The sequence below is a fragment of the Camelus dromedarius genome, chromosome 14 (assembly GCF_036321535.1).
Source record: "Camelus dromedarius isolate mCamDro1 chromosome 14, mCamDro1.pat, whole genome shotgun sequence".
Classification (NCBI taxonomy): Eukaryota; Metazoa; Chordata; class Mammalia; order Artiodactyla; family Camelidae; genus Camelus; species Camelus dromedarius.
Window position 1 is genome coordinate 54,455,506 of NC_087449.1, and position 26,850 is coordinate 54,482,355.

Genomic DNA, 26,850 nt, shown 5'->3' on the forward strand with positions numbered 1-26,850 from the left:
AGCCAAGACAATCAGAATCTTTTTCTGCCAGGGCCCTCCCAAAGTCACACCCATTCTTGAATTTCCCAGTCTCTAGTGAGCCTGCAGAATTACTTTTTGACTTAAGCCAGTTTGGGGTTTCTGTCCCTATCATTAATAAAAATTTGAGTAATATTACCATATAAAAAGGGGCTTTCCTATTCTTGTACTGGGCCTGTCTCCCCCCAAGCATGGCATTAAAACAACAGCAAGAAAAACAACAATCAAAACAACAATAGTTTCAAACCATTTAATATCTTTAGCCTCTTGAAAAAAAAATTGCCAAAAGAGATTCTACAGAACGAAAAGTTTTAAAATCCATTTTCTCCACCTCTCTCTTCAGCTTACAGTCACAACACTGGCTCCTAAACTTGCTTCTTTCTTCTCTCCAAGCTCCAGCTGGCTCTTAGCTGTTTCTTCCTCACCTGCTTTTTCCAGTGTTATCCATCCAAACTTGTGGGCCCTTTGTAGACACAAGAGAGAGATGGGGAGGCTGTGACTCCTCATACAGTGATGTGGTTTTATACACATTATTCTCAGGGTTGATGGAGGAGGCATGATTGTAAAATCTCGTCTCTGGAGGGAGGCATGACTATGAAGTCATACTTTCAGAAGAGATACTGAGGTCTTTAAAGTATGAGTCATAGGCCAAGTTCAGCTCAGTAAAATTTAGTGAGTGGCTACCGTGTGCCAGCTAAGAGTCAGGAGTGGGGCTGAGTTGTCTCGGGCATCTGGAATTGGGTTGGTTGAGCCCCAGACATCAAGATTCTGTTACTCACTCTTCATTGATTTCTTCCTGTGTGCCACTCCCTGAGGATATATCCAGGAGGAAAAATATTAAAGGCACAAAAATGATTTCTATGAAATGGTGATTAAGAACTGCTGAAGGAGACATTTGTGGGGACTGGGAGCTGTCAATGAAAATCAACAAACAATAATGAGAATAGAAAAGAGTTTTATTTATATGTTCAAGAATGTCATAGCAGCATTTTAGGTAATAAAAACTAAAAATGTTAAAAAAAAAAAAAAAAAAAAAAAGAAAGAAAGAAAGAAAAACGTTTTATTTGAGTGAAATGGAAGACTAGCCCGGAAGCCCATTTCCCAGGTTACGCTGAGGAACTGCTCTGGAGAAGCATGTTTTCCAGCACAGTTTTTTATCTTGTCAGAACAAAGAACATTAAACAGGTCAGGGATACAAGATTAAAAAAAAAAAAAGACCAGCACATACACGTACAACTGGTAGAGTCCAGCCTTGGCACCTGGGATGGGAATCTTACCATCAAAGCAGTACCAGTACTGGTGTTCCAGGAAGAGAGTCATTTAATCTTTATTTTTAATGTGAGCATTGTTTACTTCTGATCAATGTGCCCTTTTCTTTAATATAGCCACAAACAGGCTATATTAGTTAGCATAAAATTCAAGTTAACTCATGTGTAAGCCAGAATGACTTCCCTAGAACTCAATCTGTGAAAATTTCCTTTACCAGAACAAATCAAGGTCAGAGGTTAAGGAGGTTTCCCTGAGAAAGTGACTCATGAGCTGAGATGGGAAGCAAGAGTAGGGGTTGGCTGGAAGACTAAAAGACTAGGGGGGAAAGAAGCCTGGGAAGGGATTCCTGGGCACACTGTGTGAAAAGATATGAGAGAGAAAGAGAGAGAGACCAGGAGGACTCCCTGTGTGCCTGGAGCATCGGGAACTGGAGGGAGCTTCATAAGGTAGGTGGAGGCCTGTTGTCAAAGCCTTTGAGAGATCATGAGCCTCATGCTGTGGACCAGAGATTTCAACACAAGCCTCACCTACCATTGAGAGCTTGGGATGTGGTTTGTCCTAAATATGGAAAAGCTCAATTTTGGTTCTTCTACCCTGTGTTGTCTGAAGCAGGCTCATGCAAGTTCAGGAGAGCTGACTGTGTGCATTTCTTCCCAACTCTTGTGTTCAGTGACCTCAACTTGAAACTGACTATGGTGGAAGTATTTATACCACAGAAATTGGCAAATGCTACCAAGCAGGGCCTTCCCCTGACCTAAGAGACCCTGTTGTTAAACATTTACCAGCACCACTGCTTCCACTTAATAATCTGATCCAAAGAGGAGGCTGACATTCCAGCACTGGTGAGAATTTAGTGCTATGATCTTTGCAAACCAGGAAGTGATCTAGACTTGGGTATTTTGCTTTTGTCTGCCTTTAACCATCTGGAGGCTGAATAGCAGAAGTTTTGAACCCACAGGCGTGGAGGACAGCCAGACTGAGGTCCAAGTCCCAAACCTGTCACTAATTACCTGTGTGACCTTCGGCAAGCAATGCTACCTCTCAGAGTTTCATCTCTTAAGAGATAATACTCAATTCAATGGGTTGTTGTATGTCTCAGATACTATAATATATAAACTGTAATGCCTGTTGCATAACAAAGACTCAAATAAATATTAACAGTACTGAATGCTGTTTTAGATAAAGAGGTCTCAATAGAGATAAACCCATTTTATTCCAGAAGGACTTATCAGTATTTGACACACCGGAAATAAACTGAAGCAGCACACTGAGGAGCCACATAGAGGCTAGGTCATGGTAACTGGCTGAGATTTTTCTGACCTACATCCATGATGACATCTTTTAAGGTTTTAAGGGATGCAACTTGCTTGACTTTTGTGGTGACAAAATATCCTTTTGTATTGATGCAACAAGGTGTTGAGACACACAGTTTCCTAACTTGAAATTATGGGGTGGAGGGAAAGGGAACAAGAGAAAGCAAGCATGTGGCAGATTTTGTCAGAAAGAACATGTGCCAGTGGACATAGAAAACAAACTGTGGTTACCAGGGGGGAAAGTGGAGGAGGGATAGATTAGGAGTTTGGGATTAACAGATACACATCACTATATATAAAAGATAAACAACAAGGACCTACTGTATAGCACAGAAAACTATGTAATGAGCCAAAATGGAAAAGAATCTGAATATATATGTGTATCTAAATGTGTAACGTATGGATAACTGAATCACTCTGCTGTACACACGAAACTAACATTGTAAATCAACTACACTTCAATAAAAATAACAATTAAAAAAAAAAAAACAGGTGCCAGATTCAGACGAGCCAAACGTGTGGAACAGGAGGCAAATGAATACACTTTTGTCCATGTCCTCCCTCCCCGCCACCCTCCTCCCCCAGCCAAACTGCTCCCAGTTCAGTGGGCTTCTGGGTCTGAAAGAGCTGCAGTTCATCAGATAAAGTCACAGTTTCAGAGATTTCAGAGATACTTAGTGTGCCTCCCACGTGAGACCTCTTTCATCTTCCTTGCCTTTGAGGTTTGCAGATGGCCTCTGTGAGCCCCTGTTAAGAAGTAGTGACTGAGCTAAAAGCATGATGCATATCCTAGAAACATCCTGAAATTTCTGAACATCTGTGCCCAGGGCCAAACACAGGGCAACCAAGTCCTTATGAAAATGCATTCTTTCTCCCAAGAACTGCTGGGATCCAAGCTGGAAGCCAGTATCTACCATGGAAGTGAGCCCCAGGACTCTCTCTGCGACGGGCCTGGTCCTAGTTCACAGGCTCCATCACAAGGGAATAACGATCACCCAACCCATCCCTGAGGCCAGAGAGTGAACAAAGCAGTTACCCAGAGGCGATGTGACCATGGAGTCAGACAGGTCTGGGAGTGAATCCAGAATCTAGCACTTGCATAAGCTCTCTGGAGTCTCAGAATGGCAGTTTCTTCATCTGAAAAGAGGAAGCAATACCTCCTTTGAGAGTTGTGGAAGGACAGAAAATAACATATTTAATAAAGGAGAGCTATGATTATATTTAGAATAAAAGTGACTTCTTGTTGGAAAAGCAATACATATTAATTTGGCATTAACTCAACTGAATTTACGATGAATTTAATTACTTAAATTTAGAAATTAAACATGAACAGAAAGAACAAAACCTAAAAAAAAAAAAAAAAACCCTCACCACCCAGGGACAACCACTAATATACTGGTGTATATCCCTCCCTTCAGGCACATGGTTTTAATGGGCCCATCTTTTGGTACTTGATTTTCTGCTTACTGAGTGTATTGGAAACATCCCTGAAGTCATTACATATGCTTCGGCAACATCTTTTTTAATGACCGTAGACTAGTCTGTGGTGAGATTGGATCTGATATTTGGGAACTATTACTGTTCAGGTGACCGGTAACACATCACAGGTTTTGGGGTCGGGGGACCGGTTTTCCCTGGAACAAGCCCATGAAGCTCTGGAGGCTGCCACTCTCCGCGTGAAGGATGCAGAGAAAAACAGCACAGACCCACCGGATTCTCGCGGGGATTAAAGTAGATGATGAGCAGAAAGTGCTTGGCTTAGAACTCGGCTGGAATCCAGCCACTGGTGTCTGAGGCTATGTTGAAACTGGCCCTGAACTTGACTCTTAGACCTGTTAAAAGTCCCTGTGTCGGCATTTCTAACTGTGGTTATTAATAATAAAGTTTTCCTCCCCTCCTCTCCCTCCACACACGGATTTACTGAGATTTCCTCCAGGACTGGGAAGAACGAAACGAAGTAGAGGCACTGAGGAGCTACGGTGGGCGTTTGAGCGGAGGCAAAGCCGGTGCAGGGCGCCGGGCGCCGGCTGCCCCAGGGGAAGCCCCGGAGGAGTCCTGGCCAGGGAGCGGCTGGTCCGCGGCTCGGCCTCCGATTGGCTGTCGGCCGAGTCACCTGTCCTGGGGGCGCCAGGAGGCAGGAGGCTGGAGGCAGGTGGCGGGACCTGGCCCCGCCTGAGGGCCGCGGGAGGGCCGGCATGAAGGGGGCCTGGCGGTGGGCCCCGCTGCTCCTGGGCCTGCTGCAGTCCACTTCAGGTAAGGGCGCGGCGCGGGCCGCGGGGTGGGCGCGGGGCCGCGGGGCGCTCCAGCCAGGATGCACCCACCTTCGGACCCAGAACTCCGGGGAGGGAGGGCCGCGGGGCCGCAGTCTGTGCGCAGTGACTGGTGTTGGGTGCTGCGAATCGGCCGGTGCCCATCCACCACCAGGTTTCTTCTTCCAAGAACTGAACAGACCTGGGTCTTTGAAATTCCTTTCCGGGAATAAACTGATTCAGTTTCCTAATGCCAGTTCAGCTTCAGGTGAACAGGAAAAGAGACGGTGGCAGTTCAAAAGTCAGCTGCATTTATATAAAGTGCTTCTTAAAGTTTCCTAAAAGCGCTGTCCCCTGCGTTAATACCATACTTGACCCTCCCCAGTTAGGAGAAGTCAGGCAGAAGTGCCCTTCCTCCCCTTCCCTCGGCTGGGGGTTTCAGAAGTTCCCTGGGTCCCGAGGATTAGGCGCTCCAGCTCAGCCTGTGCCCTGCTGTTCTAACAAGCCTCATTTCTGCTGAGCCTCACTGGTAAATAAGTTGACAGGGTACAGAATACCTTGGGAAAGGACCCAACCTCCAAGCCCCAACCAATCCAGGGGGAAAGTCGGCCCCAGAATGCTCCAGGATCTCTCCCTAGTCTTAGACTAGTAATTTAAGAGCTAGAAGGCCCCTGGGAAATAATCTAATACTAATGTTAAAAGCCAACTTTTCTTTGAGCGTCTTTGCCCTGGGCACCCCATTATTCTAGTTATGTATCACAACCCAGCCTTCCTATGAGGTAGATATTATATTCTCCCTGTTCAGTTGGGGAAACTGAGGCTCAGAGTAGTTAAGGGAATTTCCCAGGAGAGAAGGCATTGGTGAGACACGCAGAACACAGAAGCCAGGCTGAAGCCAGCATGGCCAGCTTTGGCTGTGGAGCGGGCAGCTGACTCAGGGCGGCCCGTTCACCCAGGCCAGCTCAGGGATGCCCAGCCCCTGGTGCCTTCACAGCAGCAAGTGTTACTGCAGCTGATGAGGGACAGTGTACCTGTGCGGGGGGAGGGGAGGCAGGGGTTCTCTGTCCCCCTTTCTCGCTGCCAACCTCAATGGTTTTCCTGTCTGGACCTAGCTGTACTTACAACAGAGGGATATTTAATGTACTCGACACAAACTGTGGGGTGAAGGTTTAGGGTGAAGCACAGCTGGGTTCAGTTTTACATCCTGGCTCCCACACACACTGGTTGTGAAGCCTCAGCAAATTATTTACCGTCTGTCTCTGAGCCTGGTGCCCTCCATGGAAGGGGAATGATGCTTATCCCATACGATGGTTTGTCCTGGGGATTGAATGAGATTTTGTGTGTAAAGTGTCACCCTGGTGCTTGGCACCGTTCGAAGGCTCAAGAGACAGTAACTACTCTAGTTGCTGTTTCTCCACGGTGGCCAAGCTCAGATTTGAGGCCTGTCCTTCCCAAAGGATGGTTTATAAGCCACTTGTAGACAGATTTTGGCCTCCTGCCTGCCACCTGCTAGACAGTCTAGAAGCTGGGAGCACTGTCAGCATTAACATCCTGGTGATCCATTTCCAGCTGGAGCACACAGCTGGGTGGGGAGGAAGCAGGCACCATAATTGAGTCTTAAAGGTCAGGGGTGGGGAGCCAAACTGAGAGCCATCAGCAAACCAGCCCCTCCCTCCCTGATACTGTCTGTCACCTGTATGGATTTCCATCATAGCCCATGTGACACTTCGAGACACTGAATTCTCTGTAGGCCCATGAGTTTCTAAAGGACAGGAATGGAGTTGTAGTCCACTTTGTGACCTCTGGCAAGACAGTGACCAATAGATGTCCTTGACCAATAGTGATCCATAGATGTTGGAAGAATCGGGCTGAACAGGCCCCATGAGAACCTGGGGGAGGAAGTGTGATTTCAGTTCTGATCTACGCCTTATTAGCTGAGAGGACCTCAGTTTCCTCATCTGTAATGTGATGTTCATAGATAGTACCTGCCTCCTAGGGAGGTGGGGAGAATTGAGAGAGAAAATGCAGGTAACGTGCTTCGCAGAGTGCCTGGCACGTAGCTTGGACACAGTGCACATTAGCAGCTGTTATTATCAGCATCAGCATCACCACTACGTCTGAAAGATGTCAGGGAACATTCCCTGGAGGAAGTGACGTTTGAATCAAGTCTGTACAAGATGAGATAGTGAATACCAGGCAGGCAAAGACACCTGGGTTCAAAGGCACACAAAAGAATGCAGTGGTTTGAGAAGGGCAACAAGCAAGATTGGCTGCAGCCTGGTGAGTCAGTGGGGGAGGTGTCAGGAAGAGGTTGACAAGGTGGCCCAGCCAGGCCAAGCTGGGCAGGGCCTTACGTACCTTGACAAGGAACATGGACTTTATTCTGAGGACACGGGGAAGGCAGAAACTGGGCAGTTGTGTAATCAGATGCATATTTCCAAAGATGAGGGTTAGCGGTGAGAAGGAGGAGGTGCCAAAGAAGGAAATAGGGGCCAGTTAGAGGTGGTGAGGGAAAGAGTCACTGAGACAGTGACATCTAAGCAGAGATGTGAAGGAGTGAGCTAGATGGATATCCAGGGAGAGAGCAGTCTAGGCAGAGGAAACAGTCCAGAAATGGGAGCGAGCCCAGCAAGCTCTGGGAACAGGAACCGGCCAGCGTGGCTGGAGCAGACGGAGCAAGGGGAGTCGTGGGTGGGATTGGGTAGGGTCTTGTGGGTGATTGGAAAGCCTTTGGATTTTATGTTGAGTGAAATAGAACCATTAGAAGTTTAAAGCAGAAGAGTGACATTATCTGACTTTCATTTTAACCCTTGCTGCTATGTGGAGAATGGATTGTGGGGACAAGGTTGGAATCAGGGAGACCAGTTAGGAGGCCTTTGAAATAGTCCAGGTTATCACAATATCCATGCATTCACTCAACGGATTTTTGCTGTGCACCTACTACGTGCTAGGGACCATTGCAGGCAGGCTCTGGGGACACAGCTGAAAACAAGACAGAGCCTCTGCTCCTTGAGACCCTCAGGGATGTTCCCTCCTGGAGTCCAGGGATCTATTAGATGGTTCCTGTTCTGCGGCATTCTGCCGGAACACTCAGGGACCAGAGTGGGCCGGTCCTCTCATGACTCAGATGGGCCACTGAGGAAGGGGAAGGGGCTGCAGTACAGCCGGTCAGTGGCACAGCCGTGACTGGAATCCTGACCCTCTGGTTTCCAGCCTACATCATGTCCCCTATGCTTCAGCCACACCAGGAAACTCCTGGTCCTTAAACTCAGCAAGCACCTGACTGTCTGCCATGCGGCTCCTCAGCTTGGAATGGCCCATGTCAAGACCAGTCAGGAGCTGCAGGCTTCGTGACCTCTTTCTCCCCCGCAGGGAAGCCTGTTCTGGCCCCTCCGCAGAACGTGACGCTGCTCTCCCGGAACTTCAGTGTCTACCTGACGTGGCTCCCTGGGCCTGGCAACCCCCAGGACGTGACCTATTTTGTGGCCTATCAAAGGTGGAGAGGTGCCTCTGGGTTGGTGGGTGGGGAGACTGAGGAGGTGGGCAGGGGCTGGAGGGACTTCTCTGGAATAGCTGCATCCAGTGTGAGCAGCTCTCACTGGTTCCCTGTGTCCTACGGGAGCCAGCACAGGACACGTAGTGGGAGAGGGAGTTTGATAAAGGTCTGGAGATGGGGATGATGTTGAATGGAAAATAGTGAATGCACAGGTGATGGGCCTGCCAAGGATGGGGTGGATCTTTGAGAAAAGTCAGAGCAGGACTTGGATGGAGCTGCGAGGGCCCAATGGTGGAATTCTCTAAGGCCCGGATGGGGTGCTCAGCATTCCAGGGGATATGGGAGGCAAGTGTATCTCTTGCAGAGCTGTGGTAGGCGTCGCTCGCTGATCACCCTTTTTCCTACGGAGCCTGCACAGAGCCCTGGGTCCTTCTCAGCTTGGCAGCCCAGGCAGCCATTGCTGATCCAGAAGAATCTGAAAATGAAAGCAGATTGGCCATCTTTGCCCACAGTGGGAAGTCATCTAAAGAGCTTTCGTAAGAGAGTAAGCTGAGAAAAGCAAATAGGAGGATTAATCTAGACTTGGTAAGAAGGAGGAAGCAGGAGGGAAAAGGGACTGCCTGGTACTCGAGACCAACCCTGTGCCAGCCTCAGTACTGCGAGCCTTGCATGAATATTTCCCCTCTTCCTCCCAGTATCACCAGGCAGGCACTGCATTTCCCCCACTTTAGAGGTGAGGAAACTGAGCTCAGAGGTGCCATGACTTGCCCAAGGAAGCCAGTGATGGAATCAGAAGAAAAACCTAAGTCTGTTCTGACCCCAAAGCTTGTGCTCTTCCTGTTAATATACGGACTCTCCAAATGTAGCATCCAGATGTGAGTGTTGGGGGCCTGACTGGGCAGCGGACAGACTGTGAGAGAGCTGTCAAAAGAAAGTACAGTATAGAACTGTATCAGGAGGCAGAAAACATCTAACATGTCCAGTGTGTTTGCTGTTTGCACTGTGTCCATAACATGAAACGTATTTAATCTCACACCGCCCCGTGAGAAAGGGTTCGGTAACCCCACTCTGCAGTTGAGGGGATTGAAGCACCAAGAGTGTGTTTTGCTCATTCACAGCTGAGAATAGTGGAGATGGGATAAACTGACTAAAGAGTCGAAAGCCCAACCTCTGGATCTTTATGATAGTTTCCTTCCCCTTTATACTTTTTCAACACCAGTGAGGATTCCAAAGCAGTGATATTCTAATTGTATTATTTTTCCATTTATCGGTTGGAATTATTTTATAAAGAGATGCTTCCTCTCATGTAGTATTTGATATTCAACGGTACTATTCAAATAAGCAAGATAGAATAAACACTTGGTTTTTTTTTTTTCCTTTAATATACCAGTTTTCAAAAAAGTGAGTTGGTTCCCTCTTGTGTCCCAAAATTGATTGACTTCTTTTTTTCTCTTGTATTTCTCTCTTTTTTTTTTTTTAATGGACGTACTGAGGATTTAACCCAGGACCTCGTGCATACTAAGCATGCTCCCTATCACGGAGCTACACCCAGCCCCTGACTTGTCGTTTTATTATCATTATGATCTCAAGTACTTATACCCGATGGTTTCAATTCACTGCAATGTATTCTACTCATTGAACCTTGAATTGTCTCATCTTTGGTCAGTGAAAGTCTCTTCATGTTGGCTCCTGGGTCCTTTTAACTTGACCCTAGTAAGTCTTGCTATCTTTATTGCTATCTGTTATGAAGACATGTTCCAGATTCATTTGCATGATTCCTGACCTAAAACCCGAAACCAGCCGTTCTTCCATTTGGTGGGAAGTGGTTTTAAAGAACATAGTCTGTGTGCTACCTGTGCTGATCACTACTTAGCCATTGCTTTTACATCTTTTCAGGGAACAGAGTTGGGGTGATGTATATAATAATCCCATCTCTGTTCTTGGCTTCTACCGAGATGACTGATTAAATCTGGGAGCTTCACCCATGATCTCTTTATAAAATCATTTTCCAGCCACAACCTTGGTATTCTCTCCAAAACATGCTCTCTCATGTTTTGTAATAGGTATAGGCTGAGAATTTTCCAGATCTTCAAGTTCTTTTTCCTTTTTATTTAAGAATTCCTTCTATTTGTCTCTCCTCTCTCGTTTTATTGTAAGCAGTAGAGAGAAACCAGGTCACATCTTTAACACACTACTCAGAAATCTCCTCAGCTAAGTATCCAAGTTCATCGCTTTTCACTTCTAATTTTCCATGACACTCTAAAGTATAATCAGCGAAGTTCTTTGTACTTTATAACAAGGATCATTCTTCCAGTTTCCAGTAAGATGCTCCTCCTTTCCATATGAGATCGCCCTGGAATCACCTTTAACATGTATATTCCTACCAACAGTCATTTCAAGGTAATTCTAGCTTTTTATAACATAAACCTCAAAAGTCTTTCAGCCTCTACCCATTAGCCAGCTGCAAAGCCACTAACTTATTTTTAGATATTTGTTACAGTAGCACCCCACTATGGTACTAAAATCTGTATTCGTTTGCTAGGGCTGCCGTAACGAAATACCACACATTGGGGTCTTAAACAACAGAAATGTATTTCTCACCATTCCAGAGGCTGGAAGTCCAAGATCAAGGTGTCAGCAGGTTTGCTGTCTCCTGAGGCCTCTCATAGGAGATGGTCGTCTTCCCTCTGTGTTCTCTCCCGGTCTTTTGTTTGTGTGAGAGCATCCCTGGTGCCCTTTCCTCTTCTTATAACACCAGTGCTATTGGCTGAGGGCTCCCCACTGTTGTGACCGCATTTAATCTTAATTACTTCTTTGAAGGCCCTATCTCCAAATACAGTCACATTGAGGGGTTAGGGGCTCAGCATACGAATTAAAGGGGTGCACAACTTAGTAATACTGATAAACTGGATTTCGCCAAATTTAAAACTTTTATTCTCAAAAAAAGAGCCTGAAGAAAATGAAAAAGCCAGCCACTGAGAAAAAAATATATTCACAGTATTTACACTTGTATATAAGACTTGTATCCAAAATAGATTAAGAACCCCTACATCTTAATAATAAGAAGACAGGGCAGGGGGTGGGAAGGGACAGACTTGGATTTCAAAATCTATAGATACTGACAGGCATATGCAGAACAGGCAAACAAGATTATACTGTATAGCACAGGGAAATATATACAAGATCTTGTGGTAGCTCACAGAGAAAAAAATGTGACAATGAATATATTATGTATGTTCATGTATAACTGAAAAATTGTGCTCTACACTGGAATTTGACACAGCATTGTAAAATGACTGTAACTCAATTAAAAAAAAGTTTAAAAAAATTAGAAGATAAATCACCCAAAAAGATTTGAATAGTCATTTCACAAAAGAAGATATACAAATGGACAATAAGCATATGAAAATATGTTCACCATTATCAGTCACTAGGGAAATGCAGAGTAAAGCTACAATGAAATACTGCTACACGCTCACTAGAATGGTTAAAATTAAAAGGTCTGACAATACTAAGTGTAGACAAATGTGTGGAGTAACTCTCATGCAATTGGCCCTTCATATTCAGGGGTTCTGCATCCATGGACTCAACCAACCATGGGTCAAAAAAAAATATTTGTTTTAATCCAGAAAGTTCCAAAATGCCAAATGTGAGTTTGCCACACAAAGACAACTATTTATGTAGCATTTACATTGTATTTACAACTATTTATATAACATTTTAGTATTATAAGTAATCTAGAGATGATTTAAAGTATATAGGAGAATGTGAATAGGTTATATGCAAATACTAGACCATTTTATATACGAGAATTTAACATCCACAGATTTCAATACCAAAAAGGGGGTCCTAGAGCCAGTCCCCCATGGATACTGACTATACATGGTTGGTGGGAACTACAGTGGTACAGTCAGTTTGGAGAACAGCTTAACAGTTTCTTGTAAAGTTACATATTCATGGGGGAAGGATAAATTAGGAGTTTGGGATTAACATAGACACAGTACTATATATAAAATAGATAAACAACAAGGACCTACTGTATAACACAGGGAACTGTATTCAATATCTTTTAATAACCTAAAAAGAAAAAGTTACACATTTAGTTACCAAGTTTCCCAGATTCAACCCCTAGATCTTTAGTCAAGAGATATGAAAACATATGTCCGTACAAAGACTTGTACATGAACTTTCATAGCAGCTTAATTCATAATAGCCCTGTTGTGGACTGAATTGTGTCCCCTCTATAGTCACTCACGTGCTGAAGCCCTAGCACTCATGTGACTGAATTAGGAGATAGGGCCTTTAAAGTGGTATTAAGATTAAATGTGGTGCTAAGGGTGGAGCCCTGATGCAGTAGGACTGGTCTCTATGAGAGGGGAAGGAACACCAGGGATGCTCTTGCACAGGAAAAAAGGCCATGTAAGAACACAGTAAGGAGGTGACCATCTCCTGAGAGAGGCCTCAGGAGACAGCAAACCTGCTAACTCCACGATCTTGGACTTCCAGCCTCCAGAATGGTGAGAAATACATTTTCCATTGCTTCAGCCCCCTAGTCTGGCATTTTGTCACGGCAGCCCTGGCAGACTAACACAACAGGTTTCTTTTCTTTTGTAGTAAAGGCTCTTGTTGTCCTAAGAACTACTTGCCTGACTCGAGGTCACAAAGATCCCCTTCTGTGCTTTCTTCTGGAAGTTGTCTAATTTCAGCATGTATGTTTCAGTTCTCTTTTATTGTGAAAACTTTCTCTCTTTTCATTTTCTGTTTCTTTTAAGGCATTATCTGTTGTTTTGATTTGCTCTACGTTTCTTCTAATTGATTCCTCATTTCTGAAATGTGGTTGTTTTCTTTTTTTAATCTGATTCTTTCCCTTGTTCTGTTACCTTCTTTCTGGGTTTCTCTGATTCTGGTTTGTGTTGTTCTTTCATGTCTTGTATCATTTTAAAATGTCCTTTAGCCCAGTTGGAAGTAGCAGTTCACAGATTTGATCTGTTTGTGGATGTGTTTTTAGCATGCGTTTTCTGACTGCTTCATTCAGTCAATTGCTTAGCTTATTAATTTCTATTCTTCCTTATTTTCTGTTATAAATATTTATAGCTATACGTGTCCCTCTAAGTATTACTGAACTGCACCTCAAATCTTTATTTGCATTATTTTCATCATCATTCAGTTTTAGAGACTTCCCTAATTCTTTCTTTGATCCATGAGTCATTTTAAAACACTTAAAAATGTTCAAACTTTCTTTAGTTCTCTTTTTTTGTTAATGATTTTTAACTGGATTATTTGCAGTCAGAGGGAGTAGTTTGAGAGATACTGATTCTTTGAAATTTCTTGAGAATTGCTTTATATTTGTTAATATCTGTTAATATTTTGTCTATAGTATCTGTGTGGCTAAACCCATTTTTTGTTTTTTCTGTTTATGTCCATTAGATCAACTCTGATAATTATGTAGTTCATTTTTTAACATATTGACTAATTTTTTTTGTTTGTTTAACTGTCAATTACTGAGTGAGGTGTATTAAAAATTTCTCATTGTAATTGTGGATTTTCTAATCCTTCCTGTAGTTTTGTGTTTTTTGGCTGAATAGAGTTTGAAGCTACTTAGCAGGCAGGTATAAGTTAGAATTTTTATATCTTCCTGGTAAGTGGAACCATTTACTGTTGTGTACTGATTCTTTTCATCTTTAGTAATGCTTTGAATTTTGAAGTCTCTATTTTGTCTCATATTACCAGTTCCTTTTTTTGTTAAAGTTCACATGCTCTAACACCAGCAAGAAACAAAACGGGGGAATTCTTCCCTCAAATCTGTTCTCTTTGCCTACGCACATCTCAGCCTTTTCCTTTCGCCCATTGCTCAGTCTCAAAGCCCAGGAAGAGTCCCCAGTTCTCCTTTGCCTCACATTCCACATCCAATCCATCAGCAAGTCTTATCAGCTTTGCCTCCAAAATATACCCTCCATCCAACCTCATCTTGCCATCTCTACCACCATTCTCTCTTGGAGTACTGCTGCGCCTCCTAGCTGGCTTATCAGAGTGATACTTTAAAAACATAAACTGGATAACCTCAGTCCCTCTATTCAGAACCTTCTGGCGGCTTCCTATCACACTTGGAATAAAATCCCAACTCCTTACCAAGATGGCGAGACCCTGCCTGCTCTGCCCACCCCCTCCACCCTCAGCTCCAGTCTGTCCATCTTCTGCCTCCTTGTCCACTGGCCACCCTGGCCTTGCTTTTTTCTGGACGGATCAAGCCTCTTCCCATCGCAGGGCTTTTACTTTTGCTGTCCTTCCCCCAGGCCTTTTCCTGGCTCCTTCTCGTCATCGCAGCCTCAGCTTCAACACTCCCTTCCTGGCCTTTCCTGAGCTGCCTTTGGAAAGCAGTCACCCCACGTTACCCTGTTATCACTGCACTTACCAGCCCCTGGATCTATCTTGTTGACATGATGATTGTCTCACATCCCCTCCCACCAGCATGGAAATTCCTAAGGGCAGGACTTTATCTGTCATGTATCACTAATTCCCCAAGAACATGCCCGGCAAGCAGGTCCCATCTCTGGATCTCAGTGTTCTCAGGAGGTTGGAGTCATGAACCCGTGTGTTCCCCTCTGACATCTGCACAGCACCCAGCATGGTGCCCGACATACAGCAGGTGGTCCATAAGTGCCTGAACAAATACACATGTGGAAAATGGTTACTAGTCTTAACAACAGCAGCCACCACAATGGCCCTGTGGGGAGGCGTGACAGATGAGGAGACGGACGCTTAGGGTGGTGACTTTGTAAGGTTCCAGAGCTCATGAGGGGCAGAGCCAGGATTCCCACCCTCATCTGTCACCACAGGCCCTGAGCTCCTAACTGGATTGTTCTCATTCTGTTTCAGCCAGTGATTGGCTAGCTGAACAGATGAGTGGATGGAGGGTCAGGTGGGACAGAGGGACGAGTGATCACATGTTCTCCAAGTTTCCTCACACCAAGAGGGTGACTCCATGTCCTGCTCTCTCCTGTCTCCTCCCTCAGCTCTGCAACCCCCAAACGGTGGCGAAGAGTGGATAAGTGTGCAGGGATCAAAGAGCTGGTGTGTTCTCTGATGTGCCTGGAAAAACAGGACCTGTGCAACAAGTTCAAGGGGCGCGTGCAAGCGGTTTCTCCCAGCACCCGGTCCCCCTGGGTGGAGTCGAATTCCATAGATTACCTTTTTGAAGGTAGGTGAGGGACCTGTGGGAGGCTCTCTGTCCAGGAGCTGGGCTCAGTGCGGCTGCTGTCCTAGTCACCTGTCTCCCACCTCCCCAAAGCAGTGGGCAGCCCGCCATGGGCCCTGGCAGCCCGACTTCATGGCAGGGAGTGAGAGGAGGTGACCAGCACCAGCAATTCAGTGTGTGCCTCCTGCTAATGTGGTCCGTTACCTTTTATTGAGCACAACCTTGGTCGTGAACTACACAAGGCGCTTTATGTGCTCATACCTACTTTTTTATGTTCAGTCTCTCTCTTTGAGAAATAAAAAAAAAATGTAATTTCTGTACATTGTAGAAATTTGTGGGGAAAAGAAGACGAAATAGAAAAGATACATTCACTATGCTTATGGCATCAGAAGTCACCAGTGTTCACACTGAGCCAGGAGAGCACTTTTTTTCCCACGATATATTTTATTTCTAATCTTCACAAGAAGCCTGTGAGGTTTGTTTTCATCAACCCGTTTTTTTAAAAATAAGCAAAACAAAACTCATCGAGGTTAAGGAACTTGCCAGCTAGTAAGTGGTGGAGATGGGCGTGAAATGGCTCTTTCTGATCATAGACAAGGCACTGGATCAGGTCAAGAGTGAGATGGGGTGGTAAGAAGGGAAGGATAAATACTCAGACAATCGCTGGGCAGAGGGTATAGCCCCGTAGTACAGCACATGCTCAGCAGGCACGAGATCCTGGGTTCAGTCCCCAGTACCTCCACTAAAAAAAAAAAAAAAAAAAAAAATACTCAGACAATAGCCTCATGGAGCTGAGATCTGTAACTTGTTGTCCAGGCTGCTGAGGACAAAATAGGGCTTGAAGGAAGGGGAAGAAGGAATTGAAATAAGGATGGGGCAGGAAAGAATGGCAGAGAAGAAAGAAGGGATGATTTGGATGGGAGGAAGCTGACTGGGTAGATGGATAGAAAGAGGAAAAGGATGGATGGGGAAGCAGAAAGGAAGTATGGAGAGGATGGAAGGGGAGTGATGATGAGATGAGTGGGAAGGAAGGAGACTAGATGGAGGGATAAATGCTTACAAGGTAAGAAGCAAGTATGGATGGAGAGGTGGAGGATAGGAATGAAAGCAGATGATGGATCAGTGAGTAGAGAGCATAGAAGGAAGGCTGGCTGCCTGGGAAGGAAAGGAAGGGTGAGAGGGGAGGAGAGGCAAAGGATAAAGGAAAAACAAGATGGAAAGAGGTCTGGAAAGAAAAGAATGTATGGATGGGAAGCATGGAGGAGTAGAAACAAAAACATAGGCTGATTGGCTAGATAAAAGGAAGGAAGAAAGTATAAATGAATAGGAAGAAAGGGTGGATAGGAAGGAAGGGATGTCGGTTGGAAAGAAAGGAAGGCAGGATGATTAAGAAGAAGGAAGGACCATTGAGAAATATGAGTGAATGGGAAGGGAAAGGATGGATAGATGGATGTAAAGGAAAAGAAAGAAGGGAAGGCAGGCAGAAAGACTGTCTGGCTGGAAGGATGATGGATGAACCACTGCAGTGGTTGCATGGATAGGAATAAGAACTAGAACAGTAGGGAAAGATGCAGAGACCAGGTTACTTTTTTTTTATTAATTCTTTTTACCTTCTCCTCCTTGAAGCTCTTCTGATTCCCCTACAGCACACTTCAAGTCCCAGTGACCTTTCTTCTGCTGCCCTCAAATGTGGCCCTGGTCACTTTCTTTCCTGAATTTCAGTAGTTTGCATATTTCATTTTCCCCTAATTTCTTCCAACTCCTGGAGGTCAAGGCTTGTGGAGGCCTCATCTCCCATTCCTTTCAGCTCCCTGCCCAGGGCTGAATACATATCAGTGTCCAGTAGATATTTCCTGAACACATAAGTAGTGGTATCTAGGGGAAGCCACATGTTTTCCCTGAGCAGAAATGCAGGGTAGGGATGACCAGTGTGGTCAGAGCTCATGCAGGCTGGTAATCAGGGAGGGCTGTATGGAAAAAGTGGCATTTCAGCTGGACCTTGAACAGTGGTGTATTAATTTTCTCTTATTGCTTTATTCCTTGCCTCCTGCATCTTCAAACCATCAGTCACACCTAGATGACCTTGAACAGACTGTCAGTAGAAATATGGACATTAAAGACTGCCAGTGAGGGCTCACAAGGAAGTGAGTAGCATCCTAGAGAAAACCTAAATCTCCTTCAAGAATACTTAAATCACCCTGAACAGACTGTTAGTAGAATTATGGATGTTAAAGGCACTGCCTCAAAGAAGGAAGTGAGGAATGTGTTGTTGAAAATTTGAGGAAGGAAGAAGTTGACACAACACTGTAAACTGACTATAACTTAATTGAAAAAAAAAAAAAGAAAGAAAATTTGAGGAACGAGAATGCCTCTTACATACTGGCAAAAAGATTAGCAGAATTGTCCTGCAGGTTTATGGAAAGCAGAACTTGTAAATGGTGAATTTGGATATTTAATCAAGGTGATTTCCAAGTAAAATACTGGTCTATTCTTGGTAATTATAGCAAAACACAAGGAGAAAGAGAGAGAGAAATTGAAAACAGAGCCTAAACAAAAAGGAACCAGGACTTTAAAATTTGGGAAATTCTCAACCTATCCGGATGGCCAGAGAGATTAAAATGAAAAAATTGCTTCCAAGAGTGTGAAGGAGAGAAGTAGCCAAGTGGGTGGTTGTACAGCCATTTACTAAGACCCCAGAAAGATCAAAAATGTTCAGTCAAAAAATGGCTCTTTGAAGCGGATTTAAGGGTGTGACTCAGTTTCCCTCAGTCAAATCGAGGGGCCTCTTGAAAGCTAACGTGGCACCCCTCAACCAGCTCGGCAAAAGCCAAAAATCGAGAGGGGCTTATTTCAGAACAATTTGTGGAACTAGCGTCTGTCTAATGGAGTGGGTCCCCATGACATCCACAGGAGACCCATGAAATTCTTGAGAATTTTATATCAGCAGAAACACTGCCAGCTTGGACGAAAAGGGACAGAGAGAATATGAAATGAAAGAAGGCTGTTACCCATCCCCCCGTCCCAGTTTTCACTGGAAAGAAGCAGACTGGTAAAACGACCTAGCTTGCAAGTAGCTGCTACCTTCCATGAAAAGGAAGGATGATTCAGAGGGTGGGACCAAGAGCCCAGAGAGCAGTGCTGAGAGCCAAGAAGTACTTCCCAGACCTTAACACCTAATGGAGTTCACCTGGCAACATTTCAAAACTGCTTTCGCCCAGTGATTCCTTTTTACCTTCTATTTCTCCCTGTTTGAACCAGAATGTCTAAAACGATTATCCTGTGCCTTTGCCACCATCTCATGTTGGGAGCAGATAACGTGTACTTTCTTTTCACTGGCCCACAAGTGGATGGCAGTTGTGCCCCAGGAGTCACACTGAATGGATTGTACCCAGAGTCTCACCTGAACCTGGTGTAGATACTTCAGGTGATGGGATTTTGGAATTTGAGTTGATGCTGTAATGGGATGAGACCTTGGGGGACCTTGGGATGGGGTGAATGGATGTTGCAGTTGGGAGGGACATGAATCTGGGGGAGTCCGGACCATGATAGGCAGAATGACTCCCCTAAAGATGTTCATGCCCTAATCCCTGGAACCTCTGAATATGTTAGGTGTTTCTATTACATGGCAAAAGGATTTTAATTAAGTTTATGGACCTTAAAATAGCGAGATTATCTTGGATTATCTAAATGGGCCCAGTCTAATCCCATGAACCCTTAAAAGCAGAGAACTCACTCCAGCTGGAAGCAGAAGAGATGTTGAAGAAGGGAAAGTCAGAGAGATTTGAAGTGAGAAGGATTCAGCCATGGTGTTCCTCACTGGAAGATGAGGGGCAATGTGATTGGAAATGTAGATGCTTTCAGGAGCTGAGAGAGGCTCCCAGCCAACAACCAGCATGGAAACAGACCTCTGCCTGACAACCACAAGGAACTGAATTCTGTGAACAACCTGAATGAGCCTGGAAGTGAATTCTTCCCCAGACGTTCCAGTAAGAGTCCAGGCCAGCTGACACCTTGATTTCCAACCTGTGAGACTAAGAGTTGAGGACCCCATCGAGCCGACCCAGACTCTGATCTACAGAACTGTGAGATAATAAATCTGTGTTGTTTTAACCCACGTGTTATGGCAGCAATAGAAAACTTACACAAATGAGCAGGATTCTGCCAGATCAATGATGTGTGAAGGGCCGCCAGGTGGAAGGGACGGCAGGAGTCACTGTCTCTGGGCTGGGTGAGAAGCAGGCCTGCCTGGGGGCAGGCGGATGGATGCTCTGTGGCCCCAGATGGTACTGACAGGTCCTTTCTGTTTCTGTCAGTGGAGCCGGCCCCGCCTGTCCTGGTACTCACCCAGACAGAGGAGATCCTGAGTGTCAATGCCACATACCAGCTACCCCACTGTGTGCCCCCACCGGATCTGAACTATGAGGTGGATTTCTGGAAGGAGGGGACCAGGAACAAGGTGAGAAGCCCCTTTCACACCCCCAGGCTGGGTTCCCTTCCTTACTTCCCAGCAAACCCCAGTGCTCCTCACCCTCCCAGCCTATTCCCTGAATGCCTCCTCCAGGAAGCCTTCCCCACATACCTCTCACTCCTGACAGTCACCCGCTGACTTTGCACAGTGTGACTGGCCTGTGCCCCACCTCTGCCCCTCTCCACCCCACCTCTGCCCCTCTCCACCTGAGAGGCCAAGTTCAGGGCATCTTGCCCCTGCACATAACAGGTAGTAATAGCACAGTGGTTTTCTATCTTTTTCTTTTACTTATGAAAACTTCTTTTTTAAAAAATAAAATCTGATTGAAGTATGATGGGCTCCAGAAGACCTACTTGCCAAGCCACCAGATTCATCAGAAAAACACTAGAATACGCTAATAAGTTCTGGGAAGACAACCGGAAGTACCCAGAGATGATCGCAAATAACTGGGGTATTTCCAATTTCAGACTTGTTCTGTGTATGCATGTGCACATGTCTGTATATATTTATTTGTGGCAGGGGTTGGCAAACTTTTTCTGTAATTGGCCAGATAGTAAATATTTCTGGCTTTGCGGGCCATACAGTCTGTCACATGTATTCAACTCCATCTGTAACATGAAAGGAGCCCTAAGTAAGTAAGTAGGTGAACAGGCGTAGCTGTGTTCCAGTAAAACTCTCTTTTCAAAAACAGGTGGGGCTGTAGTCTACTGACCCCTGTTCTTATTCATTCCTTCTTTTACTGAACCAAGGCTCACACACCTGACTTCCTGCACACTCTGGCTCCCAGGGATGTAGATCTTCATCTGATGTGGTCCCTGCCTTTAAGAACCTCACAGATACTTTCAAACACTCCAGTAGAAATATAATGCAAGCCACAATGTGTAATTTTAAATGTTACACATTAAAGGAAGTAAAAGGAAGCAGGGGAATTTAATTTTCAAAATGGATTTTATTTCATCCAATAGAACATTATCATCTCAACATATAATTCCCTGTAAAAATTATTGATCTGTTTTACATTCATTTTTCACTTAGTCTTTGAAAGCCAGTGCATATTTTACACTTAGAGCACATCTCGATTTGTCCCAGCCGCCCTTCAAGTGCTCAGTAACCACATGTGGACAGTGGCTACTCTGCTGGACAGGCAGCCCTAGAGTTCTCTGTGTCGGTAGTGGCTGAATGACCACTCCCACCTCCCCTGCAATTGATGGGGAGGACCTGAGGGTAGGAAGCCTGAGGAATCTGCCCCTGAAAGTGAGGACCAGAGGGCCCTGGTGGGGTGTGCATGGGACTGACCCTGAGTAGCACGGCTACTTTTGACCCCAGACCATCTCTACGTCAAGACTCAGTGGAAGAGAGTTGGGAAGTTCTCCCTTAATGTTTAAACCTGAATGCAAGAAAAGAAGATGTGGGAATCACAGCTGTGTCCCGCCTGCCAACCCCACCCTGTCCTGGTTGTACAGGGCAGTCCCCACAGCAGGTCTACCCACCTCTGCTTCTCTCTCCGAACAGACCCGATTTCCAGTCACTCCCCATGGCCAGCCAGTCCAGATTCCCCTCCAGCCAGCCACCAGCGGACACCACTGCCTCAGCGCCAGAACCATCTACACCTTTGGTGACCCTAAATACAGCGAGTTCTCCGAGCCTACTTGCTTCTTCCTGGAGGCCCCAGGTGAGTGCAGAGTGGTACAGAAGTGGGGACTTCTCCACAGGCCCTTAGGATCCTCATAATATGGTAGTGAAGACCACAAGTCTAGAAACAGACTCACCTCAATTAAAATCCCAGCTCGCCCCACTTGCTGTGTGTCTTTGAGCAGCTTACATAACCTCTCTGAACCTTGGCTTCCACAGTATATAGGATGGGTTCTTTCTTATGAGTATTAAATAGGATAATGTATGTGAAGCCCTCAGCACATATGCAGTTGATAGATAGGACCCCCTGTTTCTCCAGTTGTTATTATTTTTTTCTTCCTAGGCTCCAACTGGGCATTCCTGGTGCTCCTACCACTTCTGCTGCCACTGCTGGTGGTGGTTGCCACAGGGTGTGTGATCTGGAAGAGCTTCAAGGGGAACCCCTGGTTTCAGCGTGCAAAGATGCCACAGGCCCTGGTATGGCAAATCTGGGGGTGTGCAACAGAGAAGGAGGGTTGTTGAAGAGTAAGGAAGTGAAGCTAGACTTAGAGGTAGTTCAGATAGAATATTGAGATGGTCCTGACTGTAAAACATCTATCTTCCTGTCTAAATTTTCACCATTAGTAATTCATTCCTTTGGCACCAAATTAAAATAGTAAATATGCCTGGGAGGGACACATGCCTTAAGTCCCTTTTTAAAATAACTTCATCTCTGCTAAGGATTTGTTAGGTGCTGAGAGCAGAGCCCCCAGCCTTGGGACTCAGGAGAGATACCCAGAGGGGAGGCGAGGAGGATGGCACCAAAAGGGGACATCTTAAAAGGGTCCCAGCACTTATTTCATAATCTAACCGAGGGTGAGTCTTGCCTCGGCAGACCCTGGAACTTCCTCGCCAGTCTGCTAGCTCACTCACTTAGAACCTGGGAGCCAGCTGGGACAGGGGATGCCTGGGGAGGTCGGAGGTGTCAGACTTGTTCACATGAAGGCCAGGAAAGGGAGGCTGGGCCATAGGAGGCTCAGTGGGCCCTCAGGTCAAGTGGAAGCTTTAAGGATGGACTCTGAGTGTCCCTGCCACACGAGAGTGTTTGCAACATTCCCGGCTCCGGGACCTGCAGGGAACTCCCACTCACTGCAGGACCACCTCTGTGTTAGATGCGTCTGCATCTTGCCCTATCCCTCCACCTTCCCATTATGTGAAAAGTCACCAGCTCGACCTCTGCAGTGGGCACCTGCAACCTGGGGCTTTCTCTGGCCTCTGGGGTCCACTCTGCCCCTGCACACGACAGGCTGCAAGTGCCGGGGAATTCACGCCGCCATAGTGCTTCCACTCCTCACCCAACAGTGCTCTGAGGCGCACATGCTGCAGTGGCTCCGAGTCCCCAGCAGGGCTAAGCTCCAGCTGCCCTAGGGGGTCACTTGCCTGATTACACCCACTATCGGCTGCTCTCCCTTGCTGCCACTTCCTGGGATTGCTTCCCAAAGAAACTACTTACATTTGTCTCGGGGGCTATTTCCAGGGGAGCCCAAATCAGAACAGCCATGCTTCAGGAAAGGCTGAATTTTCTTCTCTCCCTTCCCCAAATTAGGATTTCTCTGGACACAGACACCCCGAGGCAACATTTCAACCCAGTGGCCCAGAGTGCCTGCATGACTTGATCCTCTGTCCCCAGAAGGACCTGACTGGAAGAGTCAGGCTGACCCCTAGAGTCAGGGCCCCTGCCACCGTCCAGGCAAGATCAGAGAAGGACAGTGCCAAGGAGGAGCAGGACCACAAGGAGGACACGGACAAGGAGGACACAGACGACGATGTCAGCTTCCAGCCCTACATCGAAACGCCCCTCTTCTTGGGTGGGGAGCACCAGATTCCAGGACACACTGGACCTCCTCTGGTCCAGGTCGAAGTCTCCTCTGCTTGTGATTCCTCAGACAGAAGCTGGGCCAGTACTGCAGGCTCCTCCCCTTGGGACGAGGCTGGGTCCTCTGGCTATTTGACCAAGAAGGGGCCAGGCCAAGGGCCTCTCCCATCATCTGAGTTCCCTGAGGATTCGAGCTCCCTGGAAGAGCCCCTGAAAGACGACCTCTCCTCCTGGGCGAGCTGGGGCTTATCATCAGGGCTGAATCTGGTCCCCAGAGAGCCCCTAGTTTCTCTTCGGACACTGACCTTCTGCTGGGACAGCAGCCCTGAGGAAGAGGAGGAGGAGGAAGATGAGGAGGAAGAAGATGGAAGGGAATCAGAAAGCGAGGACAGCCGAGCCAGCACCTGGGCAGCTGAGAGCCTCCGGAGGGCCAAGACCAGAGGTCAGACACTGGGGCATTACTTGGCCAGGTGAGCTGCCCCTGGCTTCTTGGTGCTGCCAAGCTTCCTGGGGACTCAAGAAGCCCCCTAGACTTGAAAGCCTGAGAGCATCATCGCTGGGGCAGCAGGGAGTTCTTGCAGCCCTTTGGGGAACCCAGCTGGAGGCTGTCTGCTAGGTTAAGCAGCCAGAAGCCCCCTTGTCCTGTGACCTGCCAGCTTTGGGCTGATTGCCAAGAAGTGTAGAGCTGAGGATGGGCTGAAGTCAGAGGTTGGTTGGGTGTCAGATCACCCCCACTGTCCCGGGGGTGACAAGCCAGTTGGAAAAATCATCCCTGGACAACATGAAGCAGGTGAGGTCAGGCCACAGTGGACGCTGAAGGCTGATACCATAAGGGCCCATCTGGATTTGGAGGAGGGGAGGAAATCTGGAGGCACACCTGGTATAGCAGAGTCTTACACCCTTCTCCAGCACCCACTGGGCTCCCTCCTCCCTGAGTCTCAGCATCCTGATTTATGAGCCCCCTACGGTGGGCCTCGGTGAAGAAAAACCCAGTTGGCTGAGGGTGTTGGAGAGGATGTGGGAGGGCGTCATCATTCAAATCCCAGTCCTGAGTCACATGTTGCACAGTTTTTGATATCAGACAGACCTGGGTCCAAATCCCAGCGCTGCCCTTTACTGGTTGTGTGGCCTTGGGGGAGACACCTTCCTTCTCTACCTGAGTTTCCATGTTTGCAGGTACCACCTGGGGCAAGGGGAGGGTTTCCACAGAGATGTGTGTAGCGCCATGCCTGCCACACCACTGGCACATGTCACCTGGTGGCTGGTAGGTCTCTCCATCCACCCAGGCTCTGAGGGGACCACCTGTGACCCTAAACTCAGAGCGACTGGAAGCGTCCACCTGTCAGCTTCTCACTTCTGGTCTGCCTCCTGCCCTCGCTGCCCCCGCCTCCTGGTCAGGACACTGAACTCTCAGAGCCAGAGCCCAGCCAAGGGGGACCCTGGTCCCTCTCCCTTTTCCCAGCAAAGCAAGAACTAACGGTCCACCTTCCAGGGCGTCTGATTAACTCGTGAGGCTGGGCCTGTGATCCCCATCTTAGCACTGTAGACCCTTCGGTTGAACATTGTGTTTGTCAAGGAGTCCCATTTCCCCTTCCAGGAGTGAGAAACCAGTGTCTCCTGGAAACAAGTGACTGTCCTTCCCTGGGGGTCGTGATCGATGTTCTCAAACAACTGCTTTGTTAACCTACACCCAACAGTATGTGGATGAGCATAGCTGAATTTTCACCCACTAGACCAAGCTTTCTGTGAGCTTTGTGACCAGGGATCGGAACAGTCAGTCCTTGGCTCCATGACCTGGGGTCTGCCGCTTAACCTGCCAGGACTTAACGCTTTTCCATTTGTGTAAAAAGCATCTTCATAGCCATTTTAGCCACAGGGCTGTGTTGTTTTGAAGCCAACATGAGGATACAGCATAAAGGGAAAGATCTGGAAAAGCTTCTCCAGGGCATTTGGTCTAGCGGTTCCCAAGCAGTGCTCTCAAAAAGGCCCCAGGCTTCACGGGAGGAGTCTCAATTTAGGGGGGAGCCATGGGCTGTCGGATGCCCCCGGTTCACCCAGAGCAGCCTCGCTGTGGCCTGACTCCCCAGCGGCCTCCCCCGTGACGTTGTGCTTAGGAGTTCCCACTGCTAAAGAAAAAGTGAGCAAACCCCTTTTGAAACTGAACACCTGCCTTTTGTTTCAAATGAAGGAGCTGAAATGCTGACTTACTGCGTATGTCCCTAAAGGTGAGATCTTTGGTCTCACCAGCTGGGCCAGCCCCTGTCCCCTCGGCCATGTCAACACAGTGCCGAGTTCTCAGCAAGGATTTCCAAGGGGCACTAGGCTGGCAAAGGGCCTTCACCACCGCTGGGACTCAGGCACATGACAGCACACGCCCGTGCATACACTTTGCGTTTCTGCAAGGGTTGTTCCACATACATCACTGAGGGCAGAAGAGGAAGAACAAACTGAAACCATGGAGCTGGAGAAGGCTGTGGCTCAGGGCCAGTTTCCAGGAAAATGCCCTTACCCAGACCAAGCCTAATGTCCTTTCTGGAACCAGCCAAGTTGCTTCAAGGAGGTAATTCCAAATAACTAACAGCTATCAGCTCTATTGTCTTCGGCTTGTGTGAAGGAACCACCTTATCTCTATTTGGAAACCTTGTGAGGTTTTTTAAAGCATTTTTCCAAAGTTTAATTTCTCACATAGGCGGGGCTTTCTATTAATTCTAAATTCCAGCTTCTTTATAGTCATTAAGTTATAAATAAAAAACTGTGGGAAACATTAGGAAAGAGCATGCCAATCAGTAGAATCATTTGTCAGGTGTGCTCAGCACTTAACTGTTTACAAAGCCCTTTCCCGTCCCCAGCAGCCAGGAACTAGCGCCAGCTCCAGGGCCACGCTTGAAGGGCATCAGGGGAGAGCGGGTGACACCCTAGATGAAAGCCACATTACAGTTCCTCAGGGTACTGAGAAGCCTGCATATTGTTCTTGGATATTTATATTTATTTCTAATTTTATTTTATGTTTATACCATATTTAAATAATTTTCTAATGCTTGTTGGAACCTACCTTAAACCATTTTTAATAAAGAGCTCTATTTTTAGAGAAAAAAAAAAAAGGCAGAATTGAATGGAAAAGTGTGTGCTCTCGTTTCTCAAAGGCTTCTCACCACTCATCTCACTGTTAAGACTAGAAGGCTCTTGGGTTGGGTCCCCAAAAGCGGACCCAGAAACAATTGCGGGGTACAAAGCAGCACAGCGATTCCAGAAAGTATTGCTAGGAAAGTGGGACGAGAGGGAGGGGAGGCAGCCAGTCCGGGGGCATAATCAAACAGGTCATCGCTCTGGGCCACTGGGACTCAGTCCTCCTGGG

At 46.7% G+C, this 26,850-nt stretch overlaps 1 protein-coding gene and 1 long non-coding RNA gene across 4 annotated transcripts; one reads left to right on the forward strand and one right to left on the reverse strand.

Annotated features, from left to right (window-relative positions):
- Positions 1–254: 254 nt before the first annotated feature.
- Positions 255–5,480, reverse strand: LOC135322899 (uncharacterized). The gene is made up of 3 exons (XR_010383931.1): positions 4,922–5,480; positions 3,637–3,737; positions 255–481 (listed from the first exon to the last, which is right to left on the reverse strand). It is a non-coding gene; the product is annotated as an uncharacterized LOC135322899 (long non-coding RNA).
- IFNLR1 (interferon lambda receptor 1) lies at positions 4,713–26,606 on the forward strand. Of its 3 annotated transcripts, XM_010989801.3 has the most exons (7): positions 4,713–4,853; positions 8,222–8,345; positions 15,359–15,543; positions 19,854–19,996; positions 21,521–21,680; positions 21,984–22,117; positions 23,226–26,606. In XM_010989801.3, exons 1-7 carry the CDS (start codon positions 4,796–4,798, stop codon positions 23,967–23,969), a joined length of 1,548 nt encoding a protein of 515 aa, XP_010988103.2. In that variant the 5' UTR covers positions 4,713–4,795; the 3' UTR covers positions 23,970–26,606. The 3 variants fall into 3 exon arrangements, with proteins under 3 accessions (XP_010988103.2, XP_064349992.1, XP_031320211.1); XM_064493922.1 differs by lacking the exons at positions 4,713–4,853; positions 15,359–15,543 and adding an exon at positions 17,608–17,684 and having other exon boundaries at positions 8,243–8,345; XM_031464351.2 differs by lacking the exons at positions 4,713–4,853; positions 8,222–8,345 and adding an exon at positions 17,608–17,684 and having other exon boundaries at positions 15,438–15,543.
- Positions 26,607–26,850: the final 244 nt, after the last annotated feature.

What these genes read in the sequence shown, in the direction of transcription:
- IFNLR1 (XM_010989801.3), top strand. Translation starts at nt 4,796, where the DNA reads ATGAAGGGGGCCTGGCGGTGGGCCCCGCTGCTCCTGGGCCTGCTGCAG. An exon ending in CCTGCTGCAGTCCACTTCAG is followed by an intron (nt 4,854 to 8,221) that starts GTAAGGGCGCGG and finishes TCTCCCCCGCAG; the next exon opens with GGAAGCCTGTTCTGGCCCCT. An exon ending in CAAAGATGCCACAGGCCCTG is followed by an intron (nt 22,118 to 23,225) that starts GTATGGCAAATC and finishes TCCCCAAATTAG; the next exon opens with GATTTCTCTGGACACAGACA.